Raw genomic sequence first — 19,618 nt, 5'->3', positions numbered from 1 at the left:
TATATGAAACGAGGATAACACTGTTTTGCTATCCCTATCCAATCACGCTATGCCAAGTGGAAAAGTTATCACCCGTTGCACACAAGTGTTTCTCCCCACAACCCCATCATTATAGCATTTCCGATCCGCCTTGTATGGCGCTTCAAAGCCCGAACCTAACATGATCAATCTCATCCACCACGCGATCAAAGCAGGCGTCACCCTCCTTGACACCGCGGACATCTATGGCCCATTAACAAATGAAATTCTTCTTGGCAAGGTACGTCACGTACGGTACCTAGTGTAGTGAGTATAATCTCACATTGGAAAATGAAAGTTTAATTTAAACAATCATTGCTAACTAGTGAGCCTCTTCACTCATTGCTAACTAGTTTCGGATGATGAGCTATTTTGGGTTGGGTGAGCAGGCTATGATGGGAGGGGTAAGAGAGAAGGTCAAAAATCAGCCCATGCTTTTGGATAATTTCCTTTCCTTATTAACATACTATGATATGACAAAACAGAACAAATTATGCTATAATTGTTATGAAAAATTCTAATTATAACACATGCAGGTGTGATCTGAGGGTGTTAAGTGCTACAAATGAATTTTTCATAGACACAATATTGAAGAATCATGGGCTAATGGATTGTTTCTCAGAAATCAACACCAACCCATGCATTATTGATGAACAGGGCAGGCTTAGAATCTTACCCTACCATGATTTCCACTCATCTTCTCATGGCTGTACCATTTTGCCCTCCCAGCATGTGCAAGGTGATTAAACTAAACTAAACTAATTGCATATATTTAAGTACCCCAAATCAAAATCACAAGTTTAATTACATTGGTTTAGTATGTTTGTGGGGTTTCTTTTGTTACAGGGTCTAATAATGGAAAAGATCCAAGCTTCTGTTGCAACAGATAGGAAGAAACATAAATAGTTCATCTATGTTGGGGATGGAGCTCCTGATTTTTGTGCAGGTTTGAAGCTTGACAAAGGAAATTTTCTGATCCCAAGGAGGGATTTTCCTATCTGGGACTTAATTTCTGCCAATCCATTGTTTACCAAGGCAAAAATTTACGAATGGAATGAGCGTGATGAGCTTGGGGCTGTCTTGCTCAACACAGTTAATACATTATTCACTGAAATGGGGCTGTCTTGCTAAACTCAGATGGGGTTCTCTTGCTTTCATTCAAGTACTCAATCCTAATTTGAGGATTTTAAAGTGAGGTTGATCATAAGCCCACTAACCCTAACCCCAAATCAATTGATTAAAAGTTAGGTCCGAAACTTAAGAACCCTAAATTGACCCATAGAAGCATAACTAGAGAGAAAGAGGAAGGAAAAGACTCACCTGATGACAGATCGATTTCCAGAGCACAGAGAATGATGAAGCGAACAGACAGAGACGGAGAGTGAGAGCAAGAGGGAGCGAGAGCGAGAGACTGACTTCAAGATCGACAAATTGATATCTAACAATTACCGTTGTTCGAACCAAGAAGCCCAACTGAAGAAGAGAGAGCAACAATGGAACAAAGACTGACAGTGCCAAGAAGAAGAAGAGAGAGGGGAGTCGTAGGAGTCTCTGAGCGTTCTTTATTTTGTTTTGTTTTTGTTTCAGATTTCTTTCTTTTGTTTTGGTTTTCTTTTACCTGGAGCAACCCATTTAACCAGTCACTGACTATCAACGGTGTAGATTACCTCACATCCCACAACAACTTATCCAATGGTCTATAATAGTGGCGCATCCATATGCATGGCGCACTGTAGAATTCTCGAATATTCATAGGCAAGCGCAGTCTCACCAGACAGATATTTCAAAAGAGGAAGAGACATAAGAAAAGTTGATGGGAGAGAGGATCAAGTTGAATTGTTGCTGATTGGCAAGCTCGTTTGAAGTTTTCACTTTCTGCTAATATAAATATACGAACCAAACTGAAACAACCACAGATAGTTGACCAAAAAAAAAAAAAAACCACAGATAGCAAATGGCAGGAGTGAGGAGGATCAAGTTGGGTTCACAAGGCCTTGAGGTCTCTGCTCAAGGCCTGGGATGTATGGGCATGTCTGCCTTCTATGGCGCTCCGAAGCCAGACGCAGACATGTTCAGTCTCATCCACCATGCCATTGACTCCGGCGTCACCTTCCTCGACACCTCTGACATGTACGGCCCCTTCACCAACGAAATTCTGCTTGGCAATGTACGCCACTAACCTTGACTTTGCTTCTTAATATTTGCTCATAATTTGTATCAATTGCTTTTTGGGTTTGTTTGGTGAGTTGATGATAAAATGAATTGGGTTTGTTTTGGTTCAGTCTTGTTCCTGTATTTAAGTTACTAAATCAAGCACAAGCACTGAGAGACAATAATTCGTACAATTGTTTTGTGGGTTTTGTTTGCATTGTTGAATGGGATGAATTAGTGATGAAGTGAATTGGGTTGTGTTCACTCTGGTTCCTGTATTTAAGATACTAAGCCAGCCAGCACAAGTATTGAGAGAGACAATGATAAATGTAATTGCTTTTTTGGGGTTTGTTTAGATTTTTCAATTAATTGTGATTGATGATGATGAAGTGAACTAGATTTTGTTGGATTGATGAAGAACAGGCTCTGAAGGGAGGGGTAAGAGAGAAGGTTGAATTGGCCACCAAGTTTGGCATCTACTTCGCAGACAAGAAGATGGAGGTGCGAGGTGACCCTGCCTATGTGAGGGCTGCTGTCGAGGGTAGCTTGAAGCGCCTTGATGTTGATTCTGTTGATCTCTATTATCAGCATCGGATTGACACCACTGTCCCCATAGAAGTCACGGTTTGTCTTCTTCCCTATTTGAGATTTGGTCTCCTTTAGTAGCAATTACAGAGCAATATGCATCTGCAGGCCTAGTAAAGTCATGTTTATTCAAAGATTTTACAACATCTTGTATAACTTTTAGTCACATGTTTTATCAATTCCTCAATTTGATTTAATTTGTGGTTTACCTTGCAGAAGTCATGGTTTGACCTCATTTCTCATATAACAGGAACCCCTTGTTTGTGATGGCAAATTAGTTGTAATTTTTGAAAGTTTAGTTCATATCTCAATGTGATTGCATCCTTTTTTTGGGACTTGCTCTAGAGTATCATAAAATGTAGTATTGATTATCTTGAAGCTAGTTCTCTTTTCTTACTAGACTGAGTTTTTTTTTTCATTTGGTACTGACTTGCATCATGATTAACTTTTTTTGAGCGTTTTCTTTTGATTCTTTAAATTCCTTTATTATGTCTTTTGCAAGGTAGGGGAATTGAAGAAATTAGTTGAAGAGGGTAAGGTGAAGTACATTGGCCTATCTGAGGCCTCAGCTTCTACAATAAGAAGAGCACATGCTGTTCATCCAATAACAGCTGTGCAGTTGGAGTGGTCCTTGTGGTCGAGAGATGTCGAGGCAGAAATAATTCCTACTTGCCGGTGAGGCTTTATTGAACTGATATAACTATTTTATTTGTAAATAACAAATAGGTATCAAATTCATTATAATTTATCTCGCCTAAATTTCTCAGGGAACTTGGCATTGGTATTGTTGCATACAGTCCTCTAGGGAGAGGATTCTTTTCATCAGGCGCTAAGTTCGTCGAAAACCTCTCCCATGATGATTCTCGAAAGGTTTGTTGGTATTTCACAAATTTTTTCGATTTTAAATTACCAAACTGCCATATAAAATTTTCTTGGTATCATCATGATGCTACTATTGTGTATTTCCTGAACTTGCATCTCCCCTGCAAGATCTCAATTTGATAATTCATCTCGCAAAGCTTAGTAGTCTCTCTTACTGAGTTTTTTCAGCAGTCTTCTCTCCATCAAAAACTTGGCTAGAGCACAAAATTTCTTTCTATAACGTTAGTACCTAAGTAGCTGTCATTCATCCAGACAGTCAGAGCCCACTAACGTTCTAATTTGCTTTAATATTCTTTATTTTATAATGTTTTGTGGTGGCAAGGAAAATTTCTCAGAGTTCCACACTCCCATTTTTCATTTAGGTCTGTCGGTTTCTCTGATGCTTCACTATAATTTGAAGAAATAAATTGGCAAGAAAGGTTGCCCATGAGATTCTCCTGATCCTAGAAAGTTAACTGTAGTTTTCTGGTCATGCTTATTTCTGTCCATTGGATTGTTGTACATCTTTATCATGTCATTTTGATCAAGCAAACTTAGTCTTGATTCTGAATTGTTTAGTTCAATGGTTGCAGCATCACCCGAGGTTCCAACCCGAAAACGTAGAGCATAATAAAACACTATTCGAGCAGGTTAGTGATCTTGCTGCAAGGAAAGGGTGCACCCCATCTCAACTAGCACTGGCCTGGGTTCATCACCAAGGAAATGATGTGTGTCCGATACCCGGAACCACAAAGATTGAGAATTTTAACCAGAATATTGGAGCTCTGTCTGTGAAACTGACACCAGAAGAATTGGCTGAGCTTGAATCTTTTGCTTCAGCTGATGCTGTTAAAGGTGACAGATATCCGAGTGCCTTCAGTACTACTTGGACCAACTCTGAAACCCCACCACTGTCTTCATGGAAAGCCACATAAGTATATGTCGTTCATCATGTCATACTTAGAATAAATGCCGCTTTGTACCTCCTCAACTTTGTGATTGCTTGACTTTCAGACGTCAAACATTTTGTACGTAAATTGCATCATGTTGTATTGAGTATTTTAAAGTAAGGAATCACCTGGGATCAAGCGAAAAGATAGTTTGATTTGTTTTCAATTTATTTAGGACATGACTCGGCCTTTAGCTTCAAATGTTTTGACTTGTAATATTCGAGAGAATAAGAAAATATGACATTACCTGCCAAAAAACGAAAAACTATGCGTTGTTTTGGTCCTATTTTTCACCTCAAGCGAACATAGATATATCAGAAAAAAGGGGTGCAAATATTGTTACCAAATGACACATCATTAGTGGTTCGGCACTCTCATTTCTTAAGAGAGGTCAGGGGTTCGATCCCTGCTCTTGTACGGAGTCACCACTTTGACCAGCACTTTACCCCTTACGGGCCGATCCGGTGTGAGCGGGAATTAGTCTGGGTTGTGATTAAGGCTTAAAGGTGCCACCCATAGTTGGGGCCCATCTAGGACCACCTCGTGGTTCAGACCAAAAAAAAATGACACATCATTTTGGAGAAAAGGATCAAACTGGGGTCACAAGGCTTTGAGGTCGCAGCTCAAGTTGTGGGCTGCATGGGCATGTCCGCTTTGGAGCTTCTACAATGAGGGTTCAATCTAACCATTCAATTATTAAAAAAGTTGAAGTCCAATAATTTCTCTCTGTTCAGATAGTGGGATTCAACCCCTCCCACAGCCTAGGAAAAACTTATAAGAAACGAATATAGCATTGTTTTGCTATCCCCGTCCAACCACGCAGCCACGCTACGCCAAGTGGAAAAGTTATCACCCGTTGCACACAAGTGTTTCTCCCCACAACCCCATCATTATAGCATTTCCGATCCGCCTTGTATGGCGCTTCAAAGCCCGAACCTAACATGATCAATCTCATCCACCACGCGATCAAAGCAGGCGTCACCCTCCTTGACACCGCGGACATCTATGGCCCATTAACAAGTATTATCTCACATTGGAAAATGAAAGTTTAATGTAAACAATCTTGAGCCTCTTCACTCATTGCTAACTAGTTTCGGAAGATGAGCTATTTTGGGTTTGGGTGAGCAGGCTATGATGGGGTGGGGTAAGAGAGAAGGTTGAATTGGCGACCAAGTTTGGTTACTGTTTGGACAACGTACATGAGTTGAGAGGTGACCCTCAACATGTGAGAGCTGCTTGTGAGGGAGCTTAATTCCATTGATCTCTATTATCAACACCGGATCGATGCATGTGTCCCTATCGAAGTCACAGTTTGTTTCTTCTCATAAATTTTTATCTACATGTGTTATAACATAGGTATGCGATGTATTTATATTTTAGGATATATATATATGTGAATTAAATGTAGAAGTTTATGTTAATTATTTTCTTTTAAAAGGTCGGGGAATTGAAGAAACTAGTTGAAGAAGAGGGTACGGTAAAGTACACGGGTCTGTCTAAGGCCTCAGCTTCCACAATATGAAGCGCACAGTTGCAGTGGTCCTTGTGGTCAAGAGATGTATAGGCAGAAATAATTCCTACTTGCCGGTGAGGCATTATTCAACAGAAAAATTAGTGTAGAGTCATCAAAAGATTTAATAATTAAGATATTACAAATCAAGTATTTTGGTAAATGGGTTTTGAATTTTCTTTTGTAATAGGTCAATAAGCAGGCCCAAATTGAATGGGCCCATTTAAATTTATAGGGGAGAAGATTATTTTGCCCCTTTTAGGTTTATAGGGCACCACCACCACATGGACCACCGCCGGCTGCCGCCACTTTGACCCCGACGTTACCTGCTGGCCGTCGACACCCTGACCCCGCCGTTACCTACTGGCTGTCGACACCCTGACTCCTGCCGATCATAATTGGCTATGACCAAAAGGGGTCGCCGAAAACCTGATCCCCGCCAACCGCCGCTCGAACTGTTACTGGACCACCCTCGACCATCACCACCATGCCATTTGTAGGATTTGAACTCACAACCTCCACTATGTACAAATTATCACTTGACCGACCAAGCTAGGCCACACTTTTTATCTGTCTTGGATTTCTATTTTATTTATAGTTTAACTTTTATTGAATGTCACACAACAATGAATATTTTCTTATTAAAGTAAAAAATTAAACTACACTAAAGTTAGCATTTAACTTATAATACATACCAAACAACTTAAAAACTATATTTGTTTTTTTAGGGCTATTCTTCTTGGTAAGGCGTCGCTATCTCGTTTCTTGCGAGGAGAGTTTTGTGGCAGCTAGGGTTTTTCTAGGGTTTGCCTGAACTTTCACACAATTTCTGATAATTTCGTGTTGGTCTCTCTTTGTTCTCTTCTCCTTTGCGTGCTCTCTTGACAGACTTGAGTTTCCCTTTTACCTCGAGTATGTCCTTAGAGTTTGGGGGTGTTGTTCATGTTTTCTCTGTCTCAAGTCTGAAGGGATGGAAGTTGATGATACAGAAAAATCTTTCGGGAGGCAATTGATGTCAACAAAACGGGAGCGAGCAGGTGTTGTGATTCGGGACTCTCCGATTTAAGATCGATTCCTATGGTTTACTCACAGTTTGATGGTGGAGGTTCTCTTGATCCATGAAGTGAAGGTCGACCACTTTGTGTAGACCTTCTCTGGACTTTGCAGAGGTATAGATGAGGTTTCATAAAAGCACAAGATCAAAAAAGGGTCTTGGACATGGAACCTTGGGTATACAAGCGATTGTTGGTTTTAAGTGTTCGTTGGGTATACAAGCGTACGTTCCATGTCGTTGACCCATGGTACCCTTTGGGTTCAACTGCATAGGGTGCCTGCGTTTTGTATGACGGTTGTAGTTGCTAAGGCAATTGGAGTGACACTTGGTGATGTTTGATGGGTGGATAACTGCGATGGGGATGACTGTGTGGGGCGATTTATTCGTATACAAGTAAGTTTCAATATGAGTATCTACTTGAATTTTGTTTTGTGTGTGGTATAATGGATCACACAACTTGAGAGTACGTAAAGAAACATGAAGAGATGCATGGTAGGCTCAATCCTTGGGAGATTAGTCAACTCATGGTTATCTATGCAGGTTTGGAAGGGGACAAAAATATGTTGGCAAACCAATTGGTTAAGCAAGCTAGGCGTGCTCTTGGGTTTAATTTTGTGACTCGGTCTAGTGACAAGTCTTCCCCAGGTGAAAGCTCATGGCGAAAAGATCTTTCAAAAGATAAAGTTGCGACGTCGTCTCCCCGATCAGTTAGTATGGATAGAGGTGATAGGGCTACCATGGTATTATCCCCGAGCAACACAAGGCAACAACAGGGGGCAGAGACAGTTGGGCGTTTGGCTATCATGGTAGGGGAGCAACCCTCATTAGCCGACATAAGGGTAGATGCTCGCAGAGGTTAGGTCGGGCATGTCACGTCTAATTTGCTGGTTGAAGAATTTTTGGGTGGAGAGGTGTGCCACAACAGTTTGGGTGTGGAGTTTTCGCATATGGTTATGGAGGCTGCTATGAAAAAAGCTGCGACAACACTAGTTGTGACAGAAAAAGCCCAACAGGTTGATCCGATGGCTGCCTATCAATTGCAGTCTTTGGTCTTGTCTGGGGGTAACGCCCATAATCTTCACAAGAATACAATGACTGAATTATAACCTAATGTTGGGTATGTAGCTCATGAACAAATTGAGGACTCTACGTCTGACGCTTTCAATTTTATGCCCCTGATTAAGCTGACGGAGGGTAAAGGGCAAAAAAAGGGTCGAGGTAGGCTATAAAAAGACGATCTCCACACTGACAACACGATAATGCACCGACATGTCATAAGTGATGGGAAACGCAAGCTAGAAAGGTAGTTGTGCATCGAGAAGAAGAAGTGTCGACCGATTCTACAGTTCCAAGTAAAAGACGTCCTTGCCTTATTGATACTTCTAAACAGACATAGTAGACTAGCTTTGAGAGGTCTCCCCGTTCTCAATGTTAGTCTTCAATTGGAACATTTGTTGGCTTGGCGACCAACGAATGTTCCGCGACCTGAAGAATCTTCTTTTGGAAAAGAAGTCGAATTCGATCTTCCTTGCTAAAACCCATATAATGAAAAAGACTACTGCAAAAAGTGAATAAGACGACCAGAAAAAGACGACGGTAGAACAAAATACCGTCGTTGTGTTTAGAAAGACGACGGTAATAGAAAACCGTCGTGGATAAGTGACTTAAACACCTAAAAAAGGGAGGTCCGCTTGAATATTTTTTTTAAACGACGCACCCAAATAAAAAAGTGTCGTCTTATTAAAAAGGTTTTGTTCAGAGTTAAAATCTGATCAAAAAACAACGACAGCAGGTATGAAGCCACCGACATGGAAAGTAAAGACGACGGTTCAACAAAAAAGTCGCCGTGTTAACTCCTAACTAAACACGACCAACTGTTCTTAGTCCGCATCGTATAATATAATGGAATCCACGTCGGTATATTACAAAACAACGCTGTGTTAAATCAATGTACCATGACGTGAAAGATAAATTTATCGACTTATTATTTTGGAGTGTACTACGACGGTACCTACAACACTACTGTCGTATAAAGTAGTAGAGAACCATGATAGCAGAAGAGTAGATAACGACGTCTAAATAAGAATATCCACGTCATATTTACTATATATCAAGATTTAATAACCATGTCGGTTTGTTCAATTAGCGACGTCTAATATTTATTTACCATGTCCTGACGTTAAAATTACCGTCGTATTTATTCAATTTATACGTCTGCCTTCTCTGTGAACCATCGTCTTAATTTGTATTTCTTTTTGTGATTTACTTATTTGTTTATTTTGATAGCCTACAACGGTAGATCAACAAAATGACAAGAACTGAGAAAAATCACGACAGTTGTCATATGAAAATTAAAATGAGATCCCAAGATGTATAAAATCTTACCATTGAGATCTTTGGATCCTGATCATAATCGAACCACCAAAGTGAGAAAGACAATATTTTAAATACACAAAATCCAAAACGAAACTAGAACTGAACTGACGACGGCAAACTTTGAGAAAGACAATGTTTTGAAAGTTAATGATGTGTGCTTTTTGGTGTCTTTGAGATACACCAAAACGCATACATCATTAACATCCAAATTATTGTCTTTGAGATGTGAGAGAGAGTGATGATGTATGTGTGTATGTGAGAGAGGAAGACGAGCCTCCAGAGAGGTCAGAAGAACTTGGAACCCTAAATGAAAACTGAAACTGAAAGAAAGCGTCAAATTTATACAATAAATCTTTAAAACCCACGGCGGTCCTTATATACATACTGCCGTCTAATTGTACAAAACCACGTTGGTTATTTTTTAATAACCATGTCGGTTTTTTAGTTATAGGGACGTTAAAATAAGATTACCATGTTATTTGTTAAATTAGCGACTTATAATATTTATTTACCACGTTTTGAAGTTCAAATTACCGTCGTATTTATTCGATTTATACGTATGCCTTCTCTGTAAACCACGGTTTTAATTTTTATTGCTTTTTAAGAATAATTTTTTATATATATATTTTGGTAAATGGCGGTCCTTATATAAATACCGCCGTCTAATTGTACAAAACAACGTCAGTTATTTATTCAATAACCACGTCGGTTTTTTTAGTTATGAGGACGTTACAATATGATTCACACGTCGTAATTTGTTAAATTAGCGACGTATAATACTTATTTACCACGTCCTTAAGTTCAAATTACCGTCGTATTTTTTCGATTTATACATCTACCTTCTCTGTAAACCGTCGTCTTATTTTTATTATTTTTTAAGATTAATTTTTTTAAAAAAAATTTGGTAGCCTACACTCCAACACTTTGCTAATATCTTTCTTAATATCTTCTGAAGTACTGTAAGACATTTCAAACCTTCAGTAAAGAGAAAAGAAAAATCAATTAGATCAAAATTAAACAACTACACGAGGAAATAAGGACCCCAAAAAGAAATACAAATAAAGGAAACTGAGATTAAGGGCCCTCTTGCATTTCTGCATAGACTACATGGGCTTGGTTTTGCAGAAGGAAAATCATAAAACATACAGGACTGAGAACACTACCACTTATCTCTTATTTTTCTAACATTTTCTCAGCAGCCAAAAATAAACAATAAGAAAACCACACAAGATCATCAAACAAAAACATGTATGCGAACCAGAATCTCTTTGCTACCTTCTCCCTTTTCTTTCTTGCGTTCTCCTTTCTTGCACTCAGCTTTTCTTGACTTGAACACTTCTCTTTTATTCCTTTGTCAAAGGGGGAACAAAAACCTTTTCTGTTGGCTGCCCAGAAAAACAAAACTCCAACTTTGCCCACTTACAGAAGTAATTTGAATCACAAGCTCAAATACCCCTTTCGAGAAAGCAGCAGCAAAACCCACTTCCAAGACAATTAATTTTTATTGCTTCCAAGAAAAATCACGACGGTTTATATAGAAAACCATCATCACATGAAAATTAAAATGAGATCCCAAGAGGTATGAAATCTTACCAGTGAGATCTTTGGATCCCGACGTCGGAAGGAGTCGCTGAAATGGTTTCTAGTGGACACTTTAGCTTCTTATCCATTTCAAATCTGAAATGTATAAAAAGCTAAAGTGACTCTTCAGATTTCAAATGGATAAGAAGCTAAAGTGTCCACATTTGCTTTCAGAAAGACAATTTTTTAGAAGTTGATGAGATAGAGCCAAGGGCAAGAAGAAGTTGGAACCCTAATTGAAAATTGAAAGTTGAAGAAAACCTAAAAAAATCATATTTATACAAATTATCTTCAATATCCACGTCGGTTCTATTAAACTTAGCGACATCAAATAATTGGGGTCGTATAAATATAAACAACCACGATATTTTCGTAAATTAAGGCAACGACCTTTAAAACCAACAACGTCAGTTATGCATAAAATGACGATGTGAAAACATGAAATACCACTTCTTCCAAAGTAAACTTTTTTCGTGTACTGCCCAGAGAACCACGTCATTTTCGGAATACCAAAGAAGTCATTGACTTTTAATTAACCACGACGATCTACTAAAACAAGGTAACGTTGAATTTGAATAACCACGTCGGTTTCCTTTTACTAATGGTCGTTGACTGTACAAATACAACGACGGTTTAGATAGACAAGCGCCGTCATAACAAATAATATCAGGTCATTAAAAGTAAACTTTTGTTGTGTAAAACTTAAATAACCACGTCGGTTTCGGAATTCCAAAAGTCATTTGGCTTTATTAATAACCACGTCGGTTCCTACTATTTTTGCATCGTTATAACTACATACTAGGGCGGTTTTTACTAAAACCGTCATGTTATTGAACTCTGGGAAAATATATAAACTTTTTCGTCACCTGACCTAAAGTTCTACGTTCTCTCTCACCGATAAAATATCTCAATTTCCCTCTCAGTTCCCAAAAGCAGCTTCGTAATCATCATTGTCTGAATCTCGTCATCATCATTGTCTTCGTCTGTAAATCACCAAAGTTAATGTCGAAAAGGAACTGTCTTTGCACGCCAAAGGTTTTTTCTCAATCTCTTTTCATTTTTTTCAATTTCATTTTAAGAGGGTTTTGAAAGAATGTGTGGGCGGCGCAAATCTCACGGCCTGGTGCTCCGGGCCGAGGGGATATGTGTTAACACGTTACGTCCTTCTTTTGGATGCGGTGCGGTTGTGCGCGGGCGTGCCAGCACGGTCTACCGTGCGTCAAGATGGTGATGGGGTTTGGATAGAATGGTTTAAGTGGTGCGCCTGTTTTGAGTCTGACTTCTAATCAAACGATTGTGGCCGAGAGAGGAACTGATCTCGGCCGTCAGGTTCACGGCCTGAGCTACAAGGCCGTTTAGTGGTGGTGTTGATGGTGGGTTTTGGGCGGTGCTCCGGCGCGTTGCTCAGAGAGCGACGGTCGTATGATATATGGGGTGAATGAGAGCGTAACAGAAATGGTGCTCCGGCGCCTTGAAAATCAAGGGTCGTATGATATATTAATGAATGGATTTTCCTTACAATCTATCACTACTCCTAGGAAAGCAAGTAAAGGTATTGAAAGTGCATTACAGGAAAATATAATTTGCTCTGTGGGAGGCTTTTGGTTTGGTGTTTGAACCCTTTGAATGTAGCTTGAGCTTGGTATTTATAGGAAGAGCTCTGGAGGAGTAATCGAGGCTGAAAATCTGCATGATGGAGCCTGATCAGAGCAAGTGAGTAGTCCAATCGACATTTGGGATCGTGAAGCATGGTGGTGTGACTCCATAAATCCTGGTAAATCTCGACCGTCGCCCTGATTGTGGGTTCTGCACCTCTGGCCGTGGGGACGCATTTAATGCCCTGGTCTGGTGGTTGGTTGATCTGACCTCAAGTTGTAAGAATATTTGTAAGAATGTTTGCGCCTAACCACTCTGATTTTTATCACCAAATCCTGACTTTAGTCACTTCCCTTCTTCCCTCGTGCATTAAATGCCTTCTTGCAGCTAGTGGGTTTGCTAGTCAGAGGCGTTACTTCATTAAATGAAGCGTGGGACCCTGCTGCCACGTGGCGATTTGACTCCAATATCTTTGGCCGTGTTTCTTGCGATCCTTCGGCCTCGGCCCATAATGCCGCGGTCGAGGCTGAGATGATTATGCCTTTGCAGCTTTTCCTTTGTCTCTGGGAACACAAAAATGCCACGTCCCAGTTCATGAATAGGTGCTAGGGCCGAGCGGAAACTCCTTCGGTCATTTTTACGACCGTGATTTATTAGGCACAAACAGAACGAGTCTGGAAACAAGACTCCGTCAAAATGATGAAATCTTTCACTGGTTTGATTAAATTCATTGGTCCATTACCCTCACGACGCTTGAAGACGACAGTTCTGTCTTGTTTGCGACGTTAGAATCGACACACCACAACGATAGTTAAATTCGACCTAATGCAAACTGCACGACGGTGGTTAATAACCGTCATGGTGTGACAATTAATACGTTGGAAACAAGATAAAACCGTCATCTCTTGGGAGAAAGAACTCTACCTTTTTCCTGTATCACCTCTCAGTAAGACAACAATTGTATTTTGTTTTGGACGTGTTAATGTGTAATCCACGTCGGTTTTTAGACTTAATAACCGACATGGTGTAACAATTAATACGACATGAACGACATAAAACCATCGTCCTATTGTTGTACCATGTTTGGTGAGAGATTTTAATAAGACGTCGATGTTTTCTTGATAACATCGTGGTATTGTTTGTACGACGTAGGTGTTGTTTTACAACCGTTGTCCTAAATTCAATATCACGGTTGTCTTTTTTCGGCGTCTTTTATTTAATTTTGCGTCGATCTATTTAATTAAATGTCGTTGTTTCTCTTGTAGGTTAATTAAAAATGGTTTCGAAATCTCAAAGCAAGGAGGCTCAAGTGTCAAAAGGTCCTAGCAAGGACCTTGATGCAGTTTCAAAGGCTTCAATGGATGAAACCAAATCAGTTCAAAGCAAACCCGCGAAGAGGATGAGATTTTCTTCAACCTCTGATAAAGACCAGAGCTCAGCCACATTTGTTGAGGAGCCAAAATCGACTCACGGTATCAACACAATGAGTCGTGTTGTGAAGAGGAAATATTAAGCCTGTGGTTGAGTTCAATAAAAGGGGCAGACCACATGGCAAGGCTAATGTTGAGATGCAGTCTTACATTGGTGTTTTGGCACGCACCAGAGTCCCTCTTGTGGACAAGAAATGGACTCAATTGCCCAAGGACCTGAAGGAGCAGATTTGGGAAGCTATTCAAATGGCCTTTGTTGTTGGGGAAGGGTGCAAGAAGATGGTCCTGTCGTCTGCCGCCAAAAAATGGAAGGATTTCAAGTATACCTTAACTAGGCAGTATATCCTTCCATTCGCAAATGACAAGGAGAAGTTAAAAGAACCCCCTGAGCTTTATAAGTTCATAGAGAATCGCAATGGGATGCCTTTGTAGCTTCGAGGTTATCCCCAGATTTTGAGGCTATGCATTCTGGGCAGAAACAGAGAAGGGAAAAATGCGAGTACAACCATAGGTTGTCTAGAAAAAGGTATGTTGGTTTGGAGGATCAATTGGAAGAAACCATGCCCAGTGAAGAAATCGATCGATCTCTGCTATGGAAGAAGGCAAGAGAAGATGAAAAGGGAAACTTCCCTGATCCAAAGGTTGCAGAGAAGGCAAAATTAATCGTAAGTCTCACTAACTCTATTCTAAATTTGAAAAACAGAGTGTTTTATTTTCGTATAGATGTCGCATGTTTAAATAACCGTCGTTACAACTTAAACACCACAACGGTCTCTATTTAATGTCGTTTCAAATATAATAGAACGTCGGTTTTAAGATGCCAGTTGATGTTGGTATGCTACAACTCGAACAATGGCCTTTTTATTGTAGTAAGATGTGAGCTGCTGCTGGTAAGCTGCAACTAGAACAATGGCCTTCTTATTGTAGTAAGATGTGAGCTGCTGCTAGTAAGCTACAACTCAAACAATTGCCTTTTCTCATTCTTCTTCGAGTAGATCAAGGTTGATTTTCCTCTGCTTGCTGTTTTGGACTGTGATGTGTGGGGGGATGATTGCTTATATCCCATAGGCCAAAGAAAATGGTGTCTCGCCAGTTAATCTCCTTTTGGTTGTGCGATAAGCCCATAAGACTCCTGGCAGCTCGTCGATCCATTTTCCTTCTGCGCCTTCTAGTCTTTTCTTCAGGTAGTCCAGCACGATCTTGTTGGATAGTGAAGGTAGGAAACAACTTCAACAGCTCTTGGACTTTGTCAAGGTACAAGATCATCCTAAGGTGTTTCGCCATGTATTCTCCTGAGGCTTGATTTGTGACCAGCTGGGAATCTGAGTAGATGGCTAGCTTCTTGATTGACAACTCCTTCGCCAAGTGCAAACAGTGAGCAATGCCTCGTATTCTGCCTCGTTGTTTGAGGCTGGGAAGCCAAGCGTGATAGCTTGCTCCAACAGCTCCAACAGGGTTCCATTCGGGGTGATGATGACGACGCCTGCTCCAGCTCCTTTTTGGTTCGACGCTCCGTCTACACGCAACTGCCACATGTCTCTAGGTTGGTCAGGTTCAGCGAAGGTCTTGTATGCTCTCGAATTTTCCTTCTTTTTACTGACCAGCTTTTCTTCTTCGGCCGATGGCATGAATTTTGAGACAAAGTCTGCTAAAGCCTGGGCTTTTATTGCAGTTTTCGGCCAAGAGGAAGTCGTATTGGCTTAGCCCTATAGCCCACTTCATGAGTCGTTGAGATGTGTTAGGACTGTAGAGGATTGACCTCAAATAAAAGTCGGTCATGACGATGACTCAGTGAGCTTGGTAGTAGGGTTGAGCTTTCTCGCGGAAACTACAAAGGCCAAAATGATTCTCCAATTTCGGGTAGTGAGTCTCTGCATCGAGAAGGGCTTTTGACGTGTAGAATACCGAATGTTTGGCCCCCAGTTCTTCTCGGATGAGAGCTGAGCTGACGGCCGAGTTGAACACTGCCAGGTACATGAACAAGTCTTCACCAGGAACTGGCTTTGAGAGCAGGGGAGGTGAAGTGAGGTAAGTCTTTAGATTCTAGAAAGCTTCTTCGCACTCCTCGTCCCATTTGTCTTTTTGTACCTTCTTCAAAGCGTTGAAGAATGGTCTGTACTTGTCGGTAGATCTCAAGAGGAATTGGTTGAGGGCCGCTGCTCTGCCCGTTATACTTTAAATCTCCTTTACCGTTGAAGGTGACTTCATCTCGAGAATTGCCTTGATTTGGCGTGGGTGCGCCTCGATACCTCGTTGAGTGACTAGGTATCCCAGGAATCGGCCGGACGATACACCGAACATGCATTTACTTGGATTCAACTTCATGCGATACTGGCGGAGCAGGCTGAATGCCTTAGTGAGGTTCTTGATGTGGCCTGCTCACTTAGGGGCTTTGACCAGCATGTCGTCCACGTACACTTCCATGGTTTTGCCGATTTGCTCCTTGAAAATTTTATTCACGAGCCTTTGGTAGGTTGCTCCTGCATTCTTCAGCATAAAGGGCATGACCTTGTAGTAGTAGGTCCCTCTCTCGATGATGAAAGAGGTCTTCGCCTTGTCATCCTCGTGCATCAGATTTGGTTATAGCCTGAATATGCGTCCATGAAGCTGAGCAGCTGATTGCCGGAAGTTGAATCCACGAGCTGGTCAATTCTCGGCAGTGAGAAGTTGTCTTTAGGGCAGGCTTTGAGGTCGGTGTAATCGACGCAAACTCTCCACTTGCCCTTTTCTTGTTTCATCACTAGAACAATGTTGGCTAGCCATTCTGAATAGGAGACCTCTTCAATGAAGCCGGCAACTTGATCTCTGCTTCTATGATTGCGACCCGCTCGGGAGCTAAGTTGCATCTCTTCTGCGCTACTGGCTTGTTGGCGGGGTTAACATAGAGCCAGTGGCAGATGATGTTCGGGTTAATGCCAGGCATGTTAGATGGCGACCACGCGAACATGTCTTTGTTGTTCTAGGGGAAGGTGGTCAGCTCCACCTTCTCATCTAAGCTTAGGCGCGAGCCGATCCGCACTTTCTTATCTGGCTGGTCAGGATCGAGGAGTACTAACTCAACGTCTTCCTCAAGCTTGCAACCTTCTTCAAGGGAGCCTTCCGGGCGAATTCCCTCGTCTCGATCCTTCTCGTCTGGATTCTAGCACGAGTCGATCTACGCTTCTTTGTCTGGCGGGCCAGGATCAGGGGGTATTAACTCAACGTGATCCTCAGGCTTCCAACCCTTTTCATGGAAGTCTTCCGGGCGGATTCCCTCGCCTTGATCCTGGCTCCTTAATTGCTATTGTGAGGTAACAACTCCCTTCCCGTTCGGGCTTGCTTGTCTGCTAGGAACGCTTCCTGCCTCATTGGCAGCTTGCATTATTGGTGTGAACTGCAACTGCTTACTCTTCTTGAGCCTTTGGGCTGTGCATCTCCTTGCCATGGCTTGGTCACTGTTGATCTGCCCGATCTCGCCACCAGGGATGGGGTAGCGGATCTTCTAGTGTAGAGTAGATGTGATGGCTTCGATCTTACTGATCCACGGTCGGCCCAAGATTCGGTTGTAGGGAGAGACCTTGTTGATGGCCTTGAAGGTTTGCGAGCAGACCACCGAGGGTGAGTGGACGTTAAGGTCAATTGTTCCACCAGTGATTGACATGGCCCCATTGAAGCCTGTGAGCGATCTGGCAAGTTTGCTGATCTTGGGCTCCAATCCCATATGTTAGATAATTGGTAATTGCAGGATATTGGTTGTGCTGCCCTAGTCCACGTGAACTCGCTCGATCACAGCTTGTTCAATTTGGATGCAGATTATTAGGGCGTCATTATGCGGTAGATCAAGCCCGATCAAGTCCTTTTTCTGAAAGTTGATGATGGGTGTATCCGCAATGACTGGTACGCCTGTTGTGACTTGGGAGACATAAGTCACCTGTACGATCTTTCTCTTGCGCTCCTTGGTGGTCAGCCGGGACTCCTGGGAGTCAGCTAGAATGGTGTTGATCCGTATAACCTTTTGGGGAGGTTCCTTGGCAGCCACATCACAATCCTCGATCTGCTGGATGGCCTTCTTTGCTACGAATTCTGTGCAATGGCCATCTCTGACCAGCTCCTCAAGGTGCCTTTTCCAGGCGTTGCAGTTGTTTGTGTAATGACTGCGCTCCCCATGGAATGCACAGTGTTTACTGGTGTCCCTCCTAAAGGGGTCTGTCCTCATGGATGACGGTGTTCTCACCCACGACTTATCCTTCACTTGTGCCAGGATCTGGTGGATCGGGATAGTGAACTCAGTGAAGGTTCCTGTTTCTGAGCCTCTTTCTTGGGGCCATGGTCTGTGCTTGAACTTGTTGCTCTTTTGGCCCTCCTGCCTTGTCGGGTGATCAGCTTGCTTGCTGGCTTTCTTCGTCGCAATACGGTCATCATCCGAAAGTACGTAGCACTCTGCCGTCGCGAAGACCTCTGCCAAGTTTTGGCTTGGAGTTATGGCTAGCTCACGGTATAGCTCGTGTTCGGTTGGCAAGCCCTTCTTGAAAGCTAAGGATGCAACCTGGTCATTGCATCCTATGATGTTCGCCTTCTAAGCCTTAAACCGTCTGAGGTAGTCTCGAAGAGACTTGTCTGGTTTCTTGCGCAAGTTGAACAAGTGGTCTGCATGCTTTCTGACCGTCTTATAGGAGGTGTACTCCTTTGTGAAGATGAGGGCGAACTCCTTGAAGTTGCCTATCAACGCGGATGGTAGAGTGTGGAACCAGTCTTGACTTGCTCCTCACAGAGTCATCGCGAACACTTTGCACATCAAGGCGTCGTCTGCCTTGTACAAGATCATGGGGCTCTTGAAGTGCCTCAAATGGCTTTCAGGGTCAGAGTCCCCCTTGAACGGAGTGATGGATGGCATCGTGAATCGCTTCGGCGGTGGAACTTGTTCCACCTCGTCAGTAAAGGGCGAGCAGTCGACTCGATCAACTTCCTTACATAGGGCCTCCTCCGTGCTTCCTTTAAGTTGGAGACCTTGAAGTCGGTCACTTACTAGCTTCTCGACATCTTCTGCCCGCAGGGCTGGTGGCTCGGGTTGACGTCCACGGTGCCTCGAGCGCGGCTGGCTAACTTCTTCCTCAGGTTCTAAGGGTCGATCCCCTTGGTTGCCCTAGCTGTGAGGCAGATTAGGAGATTGAGCTTGTGATGATTCCTCTACAGCTTGCAGCCGCGTGTTGGTCCTCGAGCGGGCTAGTAGGCGTTGATCGTTGCTCTTGCCATGCGATTGTTCACGAACTCGAGCTTCTTGTGGTTCTAGCCTAGATTGGATACTTCTTCGTGGGCCCAAGTGAGCATGGACATCGGACTGTGGGCCCAGCCTCTCGTGCACATTGGTCCTTGGACCTAGCCTTGAACGGCTCAAAGTACGGCTTGCATCTGTCTGCGTCTCGTTCGCACGATCTCATTCTCTCCCCTGCCCATTTGCTCCTGTCTAACCAGTCTGGGACCTCTCGAACTGCTCGCCGACATGCTCATGTGTCCTCCTTTCCTCATC

The 19,618-nt window shown here is 42.3% G+C and overlaps 3 protein-coding genes and 1 pseudogene across 3 annotated transcripts; 3 read left to right on the top strand and 1 right to left on the bottom strand.

Moving 5' to 3' along the window:
* The first annotated feature begins 160 nt into the window (after positions 1-160).
* Positions 161-1,149, top strand: LOC110748872 (inorganic pyrophosphatase 2-like). Its single transcript, XM_088246925.1, is given in 5 exon segments — positions 161-254; positions 408-458; positions 554-735; positions 737-757; positions 865-1,149. Coding segments are annotated over 5 exon segments (633 nt in total).
* Positions 1,150-1,754: 605 nt separating this feature from the next.
* On the top strand, positions 1,755-4,735 carry LOC110746313 (putative aldo-keto reductase 2). Its single transcript, XM_088244379.1, has 5 exons — positions 1,755-2,185; positions 2,593-2,793; positions 3,257-3,429; positions 3,522-3,624; positions 4,209-4,735. The coding sequence occupies exons 1-5, from the start codon at positions 1,973-1,975 to the stop codon at positions 4,548-4,550; spliced, it is 1,032 nt and encodes a 343-aa protein (XP_088100505.1). The 5' UTR covers positions 1,755-1,972; the 3' UTR covers positions 4,551-4,735.
* Positions 4,585-7,989, top strand: LOC148297411 (IN2-2 protein-like; annotated as a pseudogene).
* A 9,865-nt stretch (positions 7,990-17,854) lies between these two features.
* Positions 17,855-18,985, bottom strand: LOC110748862 (uncharacterized). Its single transcript, XM_088246922.1, has 2 exons — positions 18,878-18,985; positions 17,855-18,637 (listed from the first exon to the last, which is right to left on the bottom strand). Exons 1-2 carry the CDS (start codon positions 18,983-18,985, stop codon positions 17,855-17,857), a joined length of 891 nt encoding a protein of 296 aa, XP_088103048.1.
* Between the last annotated feature and the right edge of the window lie 633 nt (positions 18,986-19,618).

This window comes from Prunus avium, chromosome 1 (genome assembly GCF_965620075.1).
Source record: "Prunus avium chromosome 1, drPruAviu1.hap1.1, whole genome shotgun sequence".
NCBI classification, from domain to species: Eukaryota; Viridiplantae; Streptophyta; class Magnoliopsida; order Rosales; family Rosaceae; genus Prunus; species Prunus avium.
This window is presented reverse-complemented; position numbering and strand designations above follow the sequence as displayed.

Coding starts and splice junctions, on each gene's coding strand:
- LOC110746313 (XM_088244379.1), top strand. CDS start 1,973: ATGGCAGGAGTGAGGAGGATCAAGTTGGGTTCACAAGGCCTTGAGGTC. Junction 2,186..2,592: donor ACGAAATTCTGCTTGGCAAT/GTACGCCACTAA, acceptor GATGAAGAACAG/GCTCTGAAGGGAGGGGTAAG. Junction 3,625..4,208: donor CCCATGATGATTCTCGAAAG/GTTTGTTGGTAT, acceptor CAATGGTTGCAG/CATCACCCGAGGTTCCAACC.
- LOC110748862 (XM_088246922.1), bottom strand. CDS start 18,985: ATGCCATCCATCACTCCGTTCAAGGGGGACTCTGACCCTGAAAGCCAT. Junction 18,638..18,877: donor ACGACGCCTTGATGTGCAAA/GTGTTCGCGATG, acceptor TGCAATGACCAG/GTTGCATCCTTAGCTTTCAA.